Source organism: Heloderma suspectum, chromosome 7, assembly GCF_057233095.1.
Source record: "Heloderma suspectum isolate Gila_16-S chromosome 7, 16-S_ref, whole genome shotgun sequence".
In the NCBI taxonomy this organism is placed as follows: Eukaryota; Metazoa; Chordata; class Lepidosauria; order Squamata; family Helodermatidae; genus Heloderma; species Heloderma suspectum.
In genome coordinates, this window is record NC_139464.1 from 85,041,153 (window position 1) to 85,060,262 (window position 19,110).

Consider the following 19,110-nt stretch of genomic DNA (forward strand, 5'->3'; position numbering starts at 1 on the left):
GTAGCTTTTTTTGTTTTTGTTTTACAGACCTTAAAATTGTCAAGCAGAGTCCTAGATAAAATAAGTACTGGACAACTCGTTAGCCTTCTTTCAAACAATCTGAACAAATTTGATGAAGTATGTTGGTGCTAATATAATAACATGTTTATTGCATTTCATTTAAAGGCTGTGGGTATTTACAAACCATTTAAAAGTGCTTGGCATCACCAGTACCAAAGTTAACTGGCTGTGTAACCAATAGTTCTACTGAATTGTGTGGCTTTCCAATTACAAAAAAGAAGAAAAAAGTAACAGATTATAGGTGTGCTACCTGAGGTGTTAGTCACACACTGCTTGGTTTTTGTCTCAAACTCTAACACACTGGCTCTTACAGATCTATGTTGTTTGTTTGTTTAAAATATTTATATTCTACCATTCCTGTTGTTTAAGATGGCTTATAAAACAATTAAATTCTGAGAGTAGTGTAAGAGAAGTAATAGCCAGTTCCTAACATTTATTTCCTTTGGCATATACTATTCTCAGCATTCCATCACACTCTAGCCTGACTAAGGGTGTGTCTGGCTGTGTACTGCTGATTTACTGCCAGAATTACTGCTATATGGGCTCCTAGCATGGCAAGTTTCACACTTGACTTGCAGTAGTTACATTATTGCTTAAAGATAAAGCATTTGCTTGCTGCTCTTTCCCCTGGAATGTTTGGAAGTGACAGTAAATATGGCTCATGCATGCAGTGCCACTAAATTTGCTCTTATGGGCAGAAACAGTTGGGTAGGGGACACCATCCTGTCTTTGTCTGGGTCTGTTGATGGGCCACTACTTTTCTTTTAGGCTGAGGACAAAATAAGTCAAGTACAGCAACAGTGTATTCCTCCCTTAAGTGGCTGCGTCAAGATGAAGTACGTTACTGCTGAGATTACTGCTAGAGAAAATTAATGCTCTTTGAGATGCTAAGTGCAAATACACCCGAGAAATAGAATCTAAGGGGGAGATATGAATAGAGGCTGGCTCCATTCTCAGAGGCTCCTGATGAGTTCTATGAAACAAAGTAAATGGAGGACCATCTGGGACACAGCCTTCTCCAACCTAGTGCCCTCCAGATATGCTGGTCTACAACTCCCAGCATCCCGTAGCCAGCAATAGTCCAACACCAGGTTGGGGAAGGCTGGTTTAGTCAGAAAAAACCCTGCTACCTACTCTAGACACTGAAATCACTAAGGGCAGATTAATCTGCTCCTGCCACTGTTGTTCTTGAATGCCTCCCATTCACTCCTATGGGGAAAGTAGGTGGTGTACTTCTGGTCCTATCAGGGCTGCCATTAGGATCCTCTGGGCCTGGTATGCTATTTATATTCAACTTCCATTTAGACAGTGTATCTCTGGCTACACCACAGGGCTCCTTGACCTCTGTTCCAACCAGAGTTCATGGTCCAACATAATTGTATGTACTGTCAGTGTGCAGTCCTGAAAGCCAGAATGAAAATATGAGTTAATGGATTTGTGGGGAGGAGGTGTTTTAAAGCTTCCACCTCCTCAAAGGTGGCTCTGCACTACTTTCTCAGAATTTGAAGACTTTCTTCAGTTCAGGGGAATGGAGAGTAGGACCAGATTTGGAAAAGTAAGCCTGGTACAGCCTCTTGTTCTGCCAGAAGCAGTTGTCTCAATTATGGACAGGAACGTGGGAAATGGTGATGGAGATGTAGAGGAATGTGGGAACTATTTGTCTTGCTTGCTTGTCTGTCTGCTTTCATGTTGCTTTCTGAGCATAACTTGACTACTTGCTGTGATCTTTTTTCAGGGTCTAGCCTTGGCTCATTTTGTGTGGATTGCACCTTTACAAGTAGTGCTGCTGATGGGGCTTCTCTGGGAGATGCTGCAGGCCTCGGCATTTTGTGGACTTGGCTTCCTAATTCTTGTTGCCCTTTTCCAATCATGGCTAGGACGAATGATGATGAAATACAGGTGACAAAGCAATTATGAGTATTTCTTTTAAATATTAAGGTTGTACAAGGCTTGCTGATTAAAGGTTCTGAATAAATACTTGCAATAACCTGCTACTAAGTGGACTGTCATATTGCCTGAAAATGATTTATTATCCAGATTGTATGGACCACCAATTATTAAATAGTGCAACTATTTATCAGAGTGTTTTTGCAAATCCAAGCCAAATGTATATATGAATATAATCTTGCTTCCTAATTTTGGAGATAAATAGTTTTAATGCTTGGAATTTTATAGTTCTCGAAATCTTAGAAATTGAACATCTTCTTAAAGATGTAGGCATTGGTGTCCTTTTTTCAAACATAGTTTGGGAAATTATCCCAAGTTTCACATGACCATAATCCCAATTTTTGTAAAAGCAAAAATCTTCATATTTACTGAAGTTTATTTGTCTATTTATTTACACATTTATACATCACCTTTCTATCATTTCACTCAATTCAGCTTGGTGGAATTGGTGGGAAAAGTGCCAAATATGAATTTACTTAAGCATATTTTTAAAGCATTAAAATGTTCCAAAATTTGGGGGAGAGGGCTGTTTCTTCCTGTCAAAACTAAAAATTCTTGGGTTTGGAATTTATCCTATTTCTAGAGAAACTATAAAGCCTAGCTTCCTAGCTTATCTTGGAAGATAGTTAGAATTTAGGTTTATCATTATATACAAATAAGAAAAGTGCTTTTTATATGACTAGAAGCATGACTTTTTATATGACTATGACTACATCCAAATCATTGTCTGGTTAGTTCAAATTAGTGATGGATGGACCCACACCCCAGGTTCAATTCGTAATTGTTCTTGGCCAATTGATCCATTTTCCTAAAATGTCAGAAACAGCATGGTTATTCTCAAGCCAAATCAGATGTATTATGCTACCAATGATATCAAGACTGCAACATGGTCTGATCCTTCTTCAAAATCCCCATGAACTCACCAAACTCCTTATCTGCTGTGCTGCTAAGGTGTAGCTGTTTTGTCATAACCCTTGCCTATATTTAAGGGGAGCATTAAAAGTCTTTGAGGTTCATACTCTAAACCAAGGGATGATAAAACTTGGTAACATCTCTCATCCAAACCAGTGTGTGAAATTTAAGCTGTGCACTGCTTTTGCTTTATACTGCCTCTTGAGGTTACTAAGTTACAATACCACAGTGACAATCGGCTTTTCTTCATGAGGCTGTTAATCCACTGCATCTACTTTTGGTTTTGTCTCAGAACTGAGAGCTGAGCACTGCATAAGGAGCATTTCTTTTCCTGCTTTTCTGCTACGTAAGTTCTAGGTGGCACTGTGGCATAGCAGAACAGTGCAAATAAACAAATGGAAATAGCATTTCCGTTTGCCATCAGAATTTTTTTCTGCTCTAAAAAAACTCACTGAAAGTGCTGTTTATAAACAGAAATGAAACTGGAGGGTCACAACATCATTTAAAGAGCCTCCACACAGCCATGAATAAGGGACTGACAAGCATACAATAAATGCCTCAGGCAGAAAAGCTCAGTAGTAGAAATCACTGCTTCCAGAATTCAAGACAGAGCAGCTCTATGCCTTCTGGGCTTTTTAGGCAGCAGTTTCAGTACTCCAAGCCTTAACCAATCTTGACAACTTTGCCTTTCCTTACAGAAGCCGGTCTGTGAAGAATTTAGTTTTTCTAGCTAGTGTGGCCATCACACTAGCTCAGCCAATAGTATCAGAGCATTCACTGCAACAAGTACTATATAGTAGATTATTTACTTTATTGCAATTAAGGGAAAATGATCCTAACTAAGCCAGTGTCCCCCACCCCAACATCCCACAGCTTCCTTGGCTCTGCCCCCAACATTCATGCAGTGAATGTGAAAGTATGCAGTGGAGAAGCCTATGTATATAGGCTTCTACATAAGCTTGAACCTTAGGGTTCCAGCACGTGTGGAAAGCCTATACACATAGAGGTCTATATATACAGGCCTTCCCCCTGCAGACATCCATGCTCAACATGTGGACATCAAGATGTGACTGGGACATGATGTCAGGGGCAGGTGTTGTGGCCCTGTTTCTTAATTGAGCGGTGCAGACTTCACATTATCAGGGTGCAATTCTATGGCAATGCCTGTAACGCTCTGAGCTTGGAGGCTTACAAGCATCCTATGATCTACATTTTGGTTAGATAGGCTTGTCTATGGGGGCTTGTCAGTGCAGGAGGGAAGAGGATGGTGAACGCATTGGGCTACTTCATATCCTGGCTTCTCCAGTCCCCTCTCCTCCCTGCTGTCTGGCATGCCCCCCTTACCCGCTCTCCAAGGTCACAAAGGCAGCTTTGGAGAGGCAGCTCGTACGGTTCTGTCTGTGCCACGAGGAGGAGCAGGGAGCACAGATTCCTGGATCCGCAGTTGGAGTGCTATCTTTGACCTTGGATCCCAGAATTCGAATTAACCTATCCCCCCCTCCCCAACTCTGTCTAGGGGCCATAGGATTGCTCTTTATTAGGTCAGAATAAAGAATAGAGCTTCATTCAGTATCATGGCATAGCCAAAGCTTACATGTTCTATCTTGTCACTGTGCCCTGTCATTGCTCTATCACATACAGCTGCCTATTTCCACTTGGAGTTTTTAATTACACATTAAGGTCCATATAACTGTGGCAAGACATGAGTAAAGGTAAGGGTATTTCCTGATGTAGGGTTTTGCAGGACAAATACATAGCTGAGGCTGCAATCCTATGTACATTTACCTGGGATTAAGCCCCACTGACTAAACTGGAACGTCTGAATAAACCTGTATAGGTTTGTAAACCTGCATATTATTTGTAAAAATAAATCTGCATAGACTTACCCTGTTGAAACCCATGGGGACTAAAATGCTTTATCTCTGGATCATGTCATAAGAGTTTTGTACAGCATCTCCTCTGGGGCGACGGAGCTTCAGGAAACTGCAAATTCAAGTGCTCATTTGAACAATACTACAGGCAGTTGTGCTAGTGTGTTTTCTGATCATGGTACCAGCTTGTAAAAATTAGTGTAGTTTTCTGTAATATTCTCTTTAATGGTTTGAATAGACCATTCTTATTGGTCATATAACATTTGCAGTAACGGTGTTCCAGTGGGACAGGTACTAAAAATAAAACACAATTGGGATTATCTGTTTTACAGAGATCAGAGAGCAGGAAAGATCAATGAGAGACTTGTGATCACCTCAGAAATGATTGAGAATATACAATCAGTCAAGGCTTACTGTTGGGAGAATGCAATGGAAAATATGATTGAAAGTCTGCGACAGTAAGTACATACATTTGTCATCCAGGATTTTGCACATAATCCTTGTGCCTGTGAGTTTATTTGGTAACTACTTTGATCAAGCCAATTTTTATTCCCTACGAACAGGAACAAAAAGTTTGATTTGGAATAAAATAAATGATTGCAGCCCTATCTTTCTTATAATAAAAGATCTTGGGCGATTTTTGTTTCTCCCCACCCCCTTTCTCTTTTTGTTTCTGTTATAATAGGAAATAAATAAATAAATAACTAAATATACCGGGCCATTTTGGATGACACTTTTAATTGCCGATTTGGCCTATTATGTTTGGATGGCCCATGTGAATATAGCCTATGGATAGAATCCTACATATACAGGTCTCAACTGCATGGTTGATTCCCACATTTTTATCTGGGGATCAGCCATGCAATTGAGGCAATATTTGGACAGATCATTCACATGTAGATGGCCAGGAACAGTGTGCAGGCTACATATGATGGGCCAGATCTGCACTTAAAGCTATTGAAACGGCACATTTACAATTTTCAATTTTTAAAATTTTTTGTTTTTGGAAGTTTTTATATTTAGATAGAGCCAAGCTAGTGAGGTAATGTAAACTTAACCCTGTTTCCAGCCCCCATTTTCTGTGGCTGGCAGGCTCTTTGGAGTATTGGGACACAGGACTCTAGAAAGCATGTAATAAGTAAGATTACTCTTTTTTTTTTTTAAGTTTGCAGTTTGGTTTATCCTATCTGGTAGAACAGGAAAAATATCTGTTCAAATATTTCAAATTCCAAGATGCCAGTCTTGCAAGAAATGAATAATTAGTTCAGATTCCTATGCCATTAACCTAGTTTTATGTTCCAGTTCCTGTACAGAGCTAAAAATTATTTCATATCCTAGATGCCAGCACAGAATGTTTATCTAGTGGGCAATCAGGTGACTGGATAGGTTTTCCAACTCTTCCATCTGGAACCAATATTTATTTATTTGTTTGTTTGTTATATTTATATTTTGTTAAATATAATAAAATTCCTCAGTGGTCCATAAAATATACAGCTTATATAATGTTAAGGATGTTTTATTATTCATTTCCTTAAATATTGTATGGTTACTATATGTTTTCCTTAATAAATACTTTCTTGTTTGATATACAGAACTGATTGTAATACTGGGTGTGTCATTATATTTTGTTTTTGAGAAAGACATCCTGAAGGCTTAGTGCCTGGCACACTGTGTACAAATGTGAAATAAGAATAACAGCAGTATTCAATATTGCGACATTTTGATGAGAATTTAGCAGGGAATCTACATGTCTAGAAACTGGAAAGAATTATACTATGTTGGAGCCAGCCTGCCCAAAATTGAGGGAAGTTCAGCCTAAGCCCAAGCTTCTGTATTCCTTGAAAGTATAATTTGAGGTACAAAGTTCAAGAATATGGTAGGAAATGAGTAAGAAGAAATATCACGTCCATATCACTAATCAGCCAACAGCATTATTGATACTAGATGCTTCAGATGATGTAATGAAGAAAAAGGGCAATGAGGCACTGATTTAAATTATAAAATTTAGTTTTTGTTAGTTATGGGGGCACCTTGAGTATAAAATTGTAACCTTTAAAACAAGAGTTATAGCCATTTTTTGAATTATCATTCATTAATTTTATTTTGCACTATGAGAAAGTATAGATCTTCTCCAAAGATCTCATCAACTCATGCTGTAGCTGTCCCCCCTAGCTTAACCCCCCCACACACACTACTCTTGCTTTAGTAGTATCTTTCTAAGACGAGCATCCCAATTCAAAGCATGTTTTGCCAGAAGCTGAGCATCCCATTAATTTCAGGTACTTCCAGAGTAGTGTGCAATTTCCAACAGGGAACTGTTAATTCAGAATCCAACCTTTTGCATATATAGGCTGTAATCTACATAACATTTCCTCCTATTAAAATCCAATAAAAGTCACACTACATTGACCATAGCTGAGCTGTAAATTTGGGCCAAAGAGTTGTCCCCACCCCACCCCAGTGTGCATTATGTTCCAGGTGTCAACGCTGAATTTGATTTGCTATCTTATCGCTCAGACACTGAGTTCTGCAAGACCCTTCTGTAACTTTTCTCAGCCTGCTTTAGTGTGGGACTTCTCATTCAGTTTCATGCCAAAGAATTTAAAGGCCATAGAACTGTCTCGGAAAAGAGTTCCCCTTCCCAATACAACCTTGATGATGTATATTCACTGAATGATTAACCTATAGCTATAGTGTTCCACTAGAGTAAAGGGTGCTCCAAAGCTCAGTCCACTCCTATGACTTTATTACACTGCTATAGGTAGGCTTCTTTCAGTCTGGAGTAATGCTGATAAGGAGCTTTATAATTTCCCAAAGAGTTGCAGATAACATTTGCATTTTGATGAAGCTGTTTTGCAGGCACGTAGAGCTACTCACTCCCCCCTCCCCTTTGGTGCCCTTTTCTCATTAATGTGTGGCTTAGGACATTTTTTGTTAGTTTTTGCTTTTTAAATTTAGTGCTGAATGTCTTTTTTCCCTTCCTCTTGCCCTCCTTTTATTCAGTTTGGTATGATGTCTGTACTTGTGCACCTTGCTGACCTCTCTATAGAAGCAACCCGAGGAGTCAACTAATACAAATTCCTAACTTGATTTATTCGGACAATAGTTAGTCTGATGTCTGTAGGTCTAGGATCCCTTCAAAACTACATGAGAGAGAAAGTATAATTACTGGCAAGAAAAAGAAACAGAAGAACAGGGAAATTGTCCAGCTTTCATCCTAGTAACTTCGTGCAAAGTGTAAGGGTTTGGCTGTCCTTAACCACAAGCATATCCATGTTTATGGAGAAAAAAATCATACTGGCCCTGTCCACAAACTCTTCGGCCTATGACATTTTCTGGTATCCCTAGCAGTTCGATAACAAAACACATGCAATAACAATGCTGTCATAGTTTTGTCACCCAGATGTAAATGTGCTTGCTACATGCCCTGTAGTTTGGGGGATCTTCCTAAGTTAGGAAGATCCAACTGACGCCCAGTGCTAGTGCTAATGATGTTGAGCTAGCGTAAACCAAGACTTGCGTAATGTAATTAGCGCTTGCTAGGCTTGGATACGTGAGCGCAGTAGCATTAGCACTAGTGCTGGGGCACAGTTCGATACTATTCCTTGTCTCAGAATGTCCATCTCTCTTGTAACCGAAAACACATTTTTGTTAAGATGTTGAGTTGTGCAAAATATGGTATAGTGATCAGAGTTTCCGACTTAGGCTCAAATTCCCATTCGGCTCTGAAACTCATTAGATGATCTTGGGCCTGTCAGTACCTCTCAGCATAACCTACCTCACAGGGATGTTGTGAGGATAAAATTGAGGGGATCATCTTCCTGCAGATTCATGTCATCCTGACCCACATTCTGAGCCATCTTTGTTGTTCAAATATGGCATTTCATTTTTGGATGACACCAGATATACTGATTTTTTTGCGTTTCGTTTTGACAGAACTGAACTGAAGCTGACCCGAAAAGCTGCTTATGTGAGATATTTCAATAGCTCAGCTTTCTTCTTTTCTGGATTTTTTGTGGTGTTTTTGGCTGTGCTTCCATATGCGATGATCCACGGAATTATCCTCAGAAAAATATTTACCACCATCTCATTCTGCATTGTTCTTCGAATGACAGTCACTAGGCAGTTTCCTTGGGCTGTACAGACATGGTATGACTCTCTTGGAGCAATAAACAAAATACAGGTATAGTACATAAATCTAGTTCCCTACAGGAATATAAACTAATCCTTCGTAGTATATTATCTTGCCAGTTTATCACTGCAAGTATCTTACAGTATTTTATTGCACTTCATTAACTGCTATTTGTAGAACCAGTTTTGATGTATTTCTCTACCATTGTTCCAGGGAAAATGTCAGTTGTCTGAGGTCATTGCTGTCACTTCAGCAGCAGTAATTTAGTCATGTGCTAGACGGCCTATTGAGATTAAGTGGGATTTACTTTTCTGCAAGTGTTTTGAGAATTGCAGCCTGTATCTGATCCACATTTTTGGGTAACAAGCAGTCATCAGTTAATACTGCTGACTTCTGGGATAACTCTCATTCAACAAAATGTGAACAATCCAGCTACAGTTAAAGAGTGTAAATCTCAGTAATTTCAGCTGGGAAGTCAACCACGCTGCTTAACTTTGGGCTGGGTTGTATCCATAGTAAACTTTTCCAATCTTTGGTTCTCCTGAAACACTTGGACATGACCATTTTCTTTATGTATAATGTGATTTCAGAAGGAGGAGCCCATAACTAATTAATAATTAAGATAGATTGGATCTCCCCCTCTGAGGGCAAAGAAAAAGGTCCTCTCTTGGAGAGAGAGAGCGATCTGGACTTGGATGCCCCTGTCAGCTCCCACATAAATGTCCAAGCAAGGACCTTGCCTCTCCATCAGCACAGGCAAAAAGGGGGTAGATTGGGAAGCATGTCAGGGGTGAGTCAGGAGAAGCTTTGGATCCACAGGATACAAAGCTCTCTCAGTCCTTAGGCATGCCCCTGACATGGGGGGAAATGTATGCCAGCCCTAGAGCAGGGGTACATAATTCCCCTTGCATTGGTTCCAACAGAATGAAAATCATTAAAGAAGGGAAAAAACCCAAAAAGTGGAAGAAAAAGAAGTAAATGCTGTTTCTACTCCCTTCCTTTGCTTTGAATACACTGCATGAAAAATGTACATATCAGGAAGACATTTTCTAGCATAGCCACACAGAATCATAGAATAGTAGGGTTGGAAGGGGCCTACAAGGCCATCAAGCCCAACCTCCTACTCAGTGCAGGAATTCAGAGAGATATACATCTCTCTAATGTGTAAGCTGTAAATCTTCGACACAAGTTTGATAATAAGGGAGCTTCCATGCAAACAACATGTGTTCAGTCACAAGGAAGGACATGACAAGTCAACTGCAAATTTGAATTGACTCTGAGTTGCATGCCATTATGCTCAGGTTCAGAACCTTAGGTTTAAATTGTTGGTTGGTGGGTTGTTGTTTTTTTTGAGAGGTGGTCTTTTAATACATAGACAGAGATTTAGGGTGCAATCCTATGCATGTTTAGATAGAAAAAAGTCCTACAACTCCCAGCATTCCCCAGCCAGCCATGGTTTATGAACCCTTGAGACACTCTTAGAGCACAATCCTATGCATGTTTAGACAGAAAAAAGTCCTACAGCATGGCTGGCTGGGGAATGCTGGGAGTTGTAGGACTTTTTTCTGTCTAAACATGCGTAGGATTGCACCCTTAGAATGGATCGTGTTAATGAACCAATAACAAAGGATGACTTATGACTGATGCATAGGTGTACTTATGAGGCTGTTAATGTCATCATATGCTGACTTTTCCACCTCACTTTCATGCTGGCAGCTTTCATTTGAAACTGCCTCCAGATGAAGGGTAATATTGAACTGTGCCCCAGCGCTGACATGACATTGTGCTGGTATAAACCAATACTTGGATATCATGACTAGTCCTTACTAGGGCAATGGGAAAAAGGGATGATTTGCTGCCGAAATTGGAGAACAAAAGAGCATAAAAAACAAACATTTAATGGCCAGAATTTAGCATGCTATGCTATATGTATTTTGTGCTTTAAAAACTGTCACAATTAAATTTGCAGGATTTCTTGCTGAAAGAAGAATACAAAACACTGGAATATAATTTAACAACTACGGGGCTTGAATTGGATAAAGTAACAGCCTTCTGGGATGAGGTAATACTGTAATTTTGATCAATTTTGCTGAATTCTTAGATTTCCTTTTTTTAAAGGGTTGCTCATTATTAAACACGCAGGAATTGATAGCATTTTTCCTGTGCTTTTAACAGCTACATGACAAACTGACATTCAGCAGGTGAAGGCTGCCCCCTATTACTTTATGTCCATGCCAGTTAAAGTTTCACCCAATAAATTTCTACATCTCATACAATTTCTGTCTTGTACAGTATGTCCATCCAGAAGCAAGCACAGCAATCCTAATGCACATAAGAGATCATTGTATTAACTTTACCATAGTAGTAGGAGAGAATGGTTGCAAGAAGAATCCCAGAATATGTTACTTCCCACATTTTAGGATCTTGTAGTGGAATGTTTAAGCCAGGACATCGTGCACTTGGGTCAAAAGCATCAAACATGCCATGAACATGCAGTGAGAATGCCTACAAAATATGTGATATGGACCCCCGCTCCCATTTGAAATAAATGAGTATCAGTGTTTATCCTTTCCAACTATAAATGAATATTCTCTAAATTGAGAGAATGGTCCCAGTGGTGGTTGTAAAGTACCAATAGATGACAAATTGAAATTGAATATACTTATTAAACCCCCCCACAAAACATATGTTATATGAAACCCCCAAAATAATAGTTATACATGCAAATGGTTCCCTAGAAAATTCTGTTAAACAATGCAAGATACTGGATTGGATCTAGATTTCATCGTACTTATATAACCCATTGAAATCAATTAGACTTAATTTAGTCATAGCTAGGTTCTGTATCCCTGTTTAGTTTGTTGGACATTATTGGTATAGGGCAGCATGCTGGAAAGTTGCACCAGGGGCAATGTTGTGGTGTTGGGCCAGGGTTGATGATGTGGTGTTTTGTAAAGACCACTCTTCTGGAAGTTTGGGTGTATTAATGATCTGGCCCAAAGATTAGTTTGGGATGCTTATCCCCAGTTCCGTATTCATTTGTACATATTTTGGCCATTATTTGTATGGTGGCAGTATGCTTGACAACTCATAGAGGACAATGTACTGGAGATGTGGTTCTTGTGTCCACCCTGCCCCCCAAACCTTGCTGCTGCTGTCTTAAGCAGCTCGCTTCACCTTACTGCATGCTGGGCTGCCCCTGAGTAAGATTGATATAAATGTGACTACACAGAAAACCATGGCATTGTAGCATGTCTAACCCCTCATTTCCATCTTTTGGTATGCAGTTATTGCAAAAAATTGCATTCTGTGTTACATATGGTAAGCATTTTTGTCTTGGCTGGTGGACTAGAAGACAGGATTTCTCAATCTGTTCCTACCCCTCCTGGGGGGCATTGCTTACTGGATCCTTACTTTTTAAAAAATGCTTAGTATGGTCAATGTATACATTTGCCAAGTTTCATACTTTCAGCTGAAATTACATGATTTTATGCTTAACCACTCTGCTATTATTTGCTTTGAGAAAAGAAGTGCTAGAACAGAACCTGGTATTTTATTTAGCTTTTCGTTCTCCAAGAAGCTCAAGAGATTTCATGATTCTTCCCACCATAATCTATCCTTTATCTTCAGTACAACCCTATGAGGTAGATAAGGTTGAGATGACATCCAGTGAGCGTCATGACTGAGTAAATATTTGAACCCTGGACTCTCCACTCATAATCCAGCATTCTAACCATGACACACACCACAGTGTACAAATATTTATTGTTACTGATATATAGGTACATTTTCTAATATATGGAAATGTTTAATTACATAGGTGGGTAGAGAAAAGGGCAGTGGAGTAACAAGTGGGATCAGTTGCAACTACCTCATCTCTCACTTGATCCATGTATTCTAATGTAAATGTTCATTCTCTGGGTTGAACTCTGACAATCCTAGTAACAGATGATGATGATGATATGTTAATAATAAATAACAATGATACACACTGTTCTCCTCTTAGCTTGCTCATTTGAAGAACTTTGAAGAACTAGGCAAGATTTGATATACAGTGGTAAATCTAGTTAACTGTGGTTATACAATAAATATATCTGCACTAACACTGATAATAGTTAAAGTTAACCAGAATTGCTCTTAACCTAGAATCCACTTCAAAGCATGGATTTAGATCATGCTTAAAAGGGAAATCTGGTTAACCTTAACAATAGTTAAGCATTGTGCTAATATACTAAAGTGCAGCTAATGTGAGAGGGGGAATTCAGTTCAAGGAAGGAAAAAAATTCCAAGGTTGGCTCCTGGTGTGCATGTGTGTGTTGTCTATGTATGTATGTATGTATGTATGTATGTGCATGCATGCATATTTTTAAGAGGGGCACAAAGACACTGCTTGGTGCCCATGCAATAAATGTTAGATTGGATCTGTAACATACCAGTTTTAAATTAGGTTCCAGTTCAAAATACCAGCATTTAAAGTAACAATCATAATATGCATAATGATATGGATACATAATGTGAAAACTAATGTCAGAAGAACAGATGTATGTTCTGTAGAGAACTCAGTAGCTGTAATACATATGCATAGATCTACTTATTGCTGCTATAGCGTTTGGGGTTTTGTTCTTTTTTGTTGTTGCAGGGAACTGGGGAGCTCTTTACAAAATCAAAACAGGAAAATGGTGACAGAAAAATATCCACCACTACTGATGGCCTCTTCTTCAGTAACTTCCCACTTCATTTTACTCCTGTCCTTAAGGACATCAATTTCAAAATTGAAAAGGGAGAGCTGCTAGCAGTTGCTGGATCTACTGGAGCAGGCAAGGTATAGATGCAGGCTGCTAAAAATATAATTCACTGTTATTCAGCAGAATGTTTATAAATATGTTAAATGGTAACAGAGGGGTGGATACAGCAAAAGCCTCCCATGGACAAAAGGGCTGCTTCCATCAGTGGGAAGCTATGGATTAGCAGAGGTATTCTGCTGGCTGAATGGAAGCGGGGGAGCGATCATTGCTGATTCCCTCCTTTCTCCTGCAGTTCCCTGTGTCTCCCGAAAATCTGCTGTGGAGAGTTAGGGGCCCCTCCAAAACAGTGGGGGAAGTGGCACTGAGGGCTGCAGAGGGAGGGAGAGTAAAAATATTCTCCCCCACTCTTTCTACCAGCAGGAGTGTTCTAAGTGGAATTCCATTTGGGGGAGCTCCTGCTGGCAGAATTAAAATTCTGGTCCCAAGTGAATGCTCTTTTTTTACTTGCAGAAACTAAGGCCAGCATTAGATAAGATGGCACACACATGCTTGCCGCTGATAGCAGCCCCAGGCCTCCCTTTCCTGTCCCTGTTAACATCTAGCAATACAAAATCCATGACATGATTGCATTGCGAGATTCCTTAACCCAACAAGTGGCAGCTAATGAGATGGAGTGAGGTGGGAAAACTCTACGTGATGCCATTCAATTACATGTATAGTATTACTATATGTTTGTGGAAGAGAGGAGGAGACACAGGTTCCATATGTGTGAAACATCAAGTTGTGACCAGAGATGATGTATTTCCAGCAATAATGTGGCTCGGCGGGGTATGTGTGTGTATATCCTAAATGTTTAATATGAGAGCATAATACTCGCCAGATTACGAAAAATGATGAGGTTGTCATAGAGGATGAAACTGAAAAAGAAAACCCTAAAATCTAGTATTTCTTAAAGACATTGGGCACGGATAACAGCTCTGCATAGCTAACTTTGTACGTTCAGATGGGCTGAACTCAACAGATACTTCCTTAGCCACTTTGCATGTGGTTGCATATATAAAAATATGTTCTCTGGGTTGGAGTTCATTTTTTATCTTTCACTTTTACATATAAACATATAAGGATCTGCCTTTTACCATGTCTACCCAGTGATGTCTACTGTGTGTGGCAGCAGCTCTGCAAGGCCCCAGGCCAATGTCTGTCCCAGCCCAGCTAGAAGGGATCCTTTTAACTGGAAATTCCTGGGACAAAAGCCAGGATCTTCTGCATGAAAAGCATGTGCCTTGTCACTGAGATGTGGCCAATTCCCACCTTTAAAAGTCACATTCCAAATGTTAGAATTATGCCAGTGTAATTATAGCATTAATATTTCTTTACTTAATTTCTGTTGAATTATCAAATCTTTTTACACACAAAGTTCTATGAAGGGGTGTGTGTGTGTGTGTGTGTGTATGTATTTATCTATCTGTCTGTACAACCTGGTCATAAGATATTTAAATTGCCCCTCACCAACAGGCAGCTTGCGGACCCTACTACTTAAGAGAAGGTTTGAAAAGAAGGTTTGGGAATGTTTCCAAAATGTGCAGTTGAAACAAAGCCAGAAATTGTTCATTCTTTCAAAAATGCTTAATGGAATCTGAAACTTGAGTAGTAGTTTCTCATCTGTCAAGGTTGAGCTGTGGGAAGAGATCTGCCTTCTGCTAAGTTTTGGGATATCACGTCCAACATCAAGGCCTTTGCATATGACCCTGACCAAAGGCTATAATTTCTAGCAGTCTATTTGTGGTCAATATAATGTATACACCAGACTCCTGTGATCCTGGATAACTTACCAGGTCATGGATCTGCCCCAGCTCCTAAGGGCTCAAGTTCTGTCAGTACATCCCCATCTTTGTTAGTGATATAGAGATTTTAAAGGAATATTCCCTGAACATTTTACTTTAAAGCAGAGTTGTAAAACACTTTATGGGTGGGGAGGCAGTTTTCCCCCACCAGGCCCTCCATAGGCCGGATGACATCATCCCTGTGTTCCCTCTCCCTCCATTTTAGCCTTTTTTAGCTCTAAGAAAGGGACTTGGCCAGTTCTTCTCACCACTGCCCCAGTCCTTGGCTTCTAGTTTCCTGTGCGGGCATTGCACAAAGCCTGGCACTGGGAAGAGTGGCTGCTTTTCCTGGTACTACCTGATTCCGTGGCTTCATCTGGCATCCCTGTGCGAAGCAGCCCAGGTAGTCCTGGGAAGAGGACTTCTTCATAGCCCTGGCCGAATCCTCTGCCAGCCCACATCCCCACTGTTCTCTCTAATTGGAGATGGGGGCAGAACTACAGTGGGCAGAACTTGGAGGCACAGCCTTGGAGGAAACCATGGCTCTGAAGGCTGGATTGAAGAGCCCAACAGGCCAGGTTAGACCCTGCTCTGAAGGTGTTTTCAGCCTGGAAATAAGGAAATGGTCATACATGGAGTCCCCTTCAGAAATCAGACTCCATGCAGTCAAAGAATTCATTGTGGGGGGAGGCATGGAAGCTAATTGTGTTTACTTTTGACAACATGTAACCTTGTGGAAATTAATACCCATCAAATAAGTGAGAAAAATACGAGGAAATAACATTATATCCTTGTATTTCTCAACTTTTTGATGTGTACTAATTGCCACAAGGTTACTATTACCTACTAATTAACCAAGGAAAGATGACAAGTGGGTTCTGAAGGTACAATCGATAGCTTCCTGAACGATGATTAAGCCAGTATGAATCATTACCTATGCTTCTGTATTATGTTACAGAGAGAAATATCAGGGAACGTAAGATCAAACCAAACTGTTAATATGATCGGTTTAAAAACAACTCGGCTGTACTGTTCAAGGTTGCACAGGTTGCCATATCTCTGGGTTTATAGTTAATTTACTTCTCATGTCTTGGCAGGATTGCCAGATATCAGAGCTGTTTACAGATAAGTTCAGGTTTCCTTTGTAAACATGGAAGACTATGATCAAGAAGCTAATATCTGAGCTGAATCTGCTGTCAGCTTGTTTCCCATCATTTTACATTTTGAGCTGTTTTGGAATGAATGTGTACTATGCACCTAACACTCACTCTCCTATCAAATGACTTGATATAAACAAATATGGAGCCATTGAATGTAGCAGAAATGTGAGAATAGTCATAGCTGGTAGATCTTGTTGTATGTGTCGTGTAGACACATTGAATTAACTAATGTTAATTAATGTTAATATCTAATGACAGACTTCTCTCCTGATGCTGATCATGGGTGAGTTGGAGCCTCTGGAAGGTAAAATCAAGCACAGTGGAAGGATTTCCTTTTGCCCTCAAGTATCGTGGATCATGCCTGGAACAATTAAAGAAAACATCATCTTTGGGGTTTCCTATGATGAATTCCGATATAAGAGTGTCATCAAAGCCTGTCAGTTAGAAGAGGTCAGTCTTCAATATTTTCTTCTTGTTTGTGGCAAATGATTGTAACTAAAAGCTCTAGGGATGAGTCTAACCAATTGCAGCACTCTATAAGAAGTGCTGCAGAAGAATTCAAGAATTCAAATGTGCATTATGAAATTCAGAATTTCCCTCATCTAAAACAAATTTATGTGAACTCCACTGCTTGGGGAATTTCACTTCTGAAAATACAGTTCTCTGTTTCTGAAAGTAGGTATGTTCCCATCATATATTCTGGTCTTTCAAATAGTTCAACATGTGTCCCTATCACAGGCCAACCTATACTTAGAAATAAAATGAAGATTTCAAAACATTAATTGGCTTACAGTTTAGTTATAGCCAAGCCAGCTTGCCTTAAAAACACACACTGAAAAAATAGTTAAGCAAATGCACAACTAAGCATGATATTGCTGAGAAGGGGTATCTAGACAAGAATATTTTTTCTGAGATGTGTTATACTCTTGGGGAAGGTATCATAAGCATAATTGAAGAGAAGTAGCTGTCTGTGTTTTGCAGTACAATAAAGTGTAATTGTTCCATGACTGGATGATAGAATCAACTATCAGGCACTCAGGCAAGCCATTGCAAAAGCTGATGCACAAGCTGTTCCACAAAGCACTGAACAAGGTGTGTAGCACAAGATATTTCACAAACTGTTCCACAACGCATTGCATAAGGCATTTTGCAAGGCATTGTACAACTCATTCCAACTTCATTAGGCTAAGTGTTGCTTGTGCTAGTTTGCTAGTTTATCCACTACTGTAACATTGGATTTAAACCAGAAATTGCAATGGCATTTACAGAGCCCCCATCTCTTGTTTCCTGCCCATCTGTGCAGAACATTCAGGTGAACAGTTAAATGTGCAAGAGAGCCAATGTAGTATCTGAATCAAGTCAGAGAATGTCCTGTTTTGCCTGTCATTGATGCAGGTAATGACGTTCATGCCTTGGTTACTCTGGCATCTTCAGGTTAAGAAGCTAGTACATTAATAGCCCCTTTAACTGGTGTGCTTTATCCCAATGACTTTATCTTCAAATTTCACTTGAAGAATTACAAGAGATGTCTGAGGTAGCTTTATCAAATGCAATGAAGAGACAGTGAATAGTTTGCATAACTTTCTGGGTTTAAGATATTGGAATAAAATGTTCCATCTGCAGGGTGGCGTGAACTACATTCTGCAGGGTGGAGTGTTTTTCTTGTTAGACTCTGATTTAGTGTGTATGAAACTGAAAGACCTCCCTGACAGTACTTTTCTATCCAAAATATTTCAGATGGAACCAGGAACGAGTCATGGTGCATGTTGTTTCCCTCAGAAAAGCTATTATGCCACTTTATTATTTTTATTAAAGTGCATATAGGGTTTCACCAGGGATGTTGGACTCATTGTATCTGACATTTACACTGAATATTGCATTTAATAACAGTCCTTGCCAGATGATCTTAAACTGTTCCCAAGGTAGAAAAAAGTAAGGAAACCCAAAATGAAACGTGATTGGCCAGGGATGTTAGGGGGAAGTAGGCTCTAATGAGAATGCAACAATGAGAGCTCTCTCTAATGAGAGCTTCAGCTTTCTTCCTGAGAACAACTCAGAGGACATGGAGGAGGCTTCTATGGACTTTGTTTAACACCCCTACCTGGCAAGCCACGACACTAGATGACAAGTTAGGAAATATCTTCAGAAAATTGGCTAGTTTTCCTCCTTTCTGCCTGCTCCTACTTTTCTGTCAGTTGCATTTTAAACAGAAATACCCCCTTTGGTCTCATGAACCTTAGGCTGCAATCCCATGCACACTTACTTGTGTATAAGTCCCACTGAACACACTGAGGCTTACTTCTGAGCTAACATCTTACGACTGGGCTGTTAATCAGTCAATTAGACCTCTGCTGCAGTCTGCTATCATACAGCCCCTGTATATGGCCCTCACTGCAGATGATCAGGGGAGATATGCAGACTTGATTTTATTCTTATACATACGTGTACTGAATTAGGCTT

The 19,110-nt window shown here is 39.8% G+C and overlaps 1 protein-coding gene across 1 annotated transcript in view; it reads left to right on the top strand.

Moving 5' to 3' along the window:
- Nucleotides 1-19,110, top strand: part of CFTR (CF transmembrane conductance regulator) — a 139,398-nt gene that overhangs the window by 55,541 nt on the left and 64,747 nt on the right. Inside the window, exons 5-11 of the mRNA XM_084811822.1 lie at nucleotides 28-117; nucleotides 1,796-1,959; nucleotides 5,123-5,248; nucleotides 8,727-8,973; nucleotides 10,892-10,984; nucleotides 13,562-13,744; nucleotides 16,909-17,100. Coding sequence (XP_084667948.1) covers nucleotides 28-117; nucleotides 1,796-1,959; nucleotides 5,123-5,248; nucleotides 8,727-8,973; nucleotides 10,892-10,984; nucleotides 13,562-13,744; nucleotides 16,909-17,100 — 1,095 coding nt within the window. The remainder of the gene's footprint in view (nucleotides 1-27; nucleotides 118-1,795; nucleotides 1,960-5,122; nucleotides 5,249-8,726; nucleotides 8,974-10,891; nucleotides 10,985-13,561; nucleotides 13,745-16,908; nucleotides 17,101-19,110) is intronic.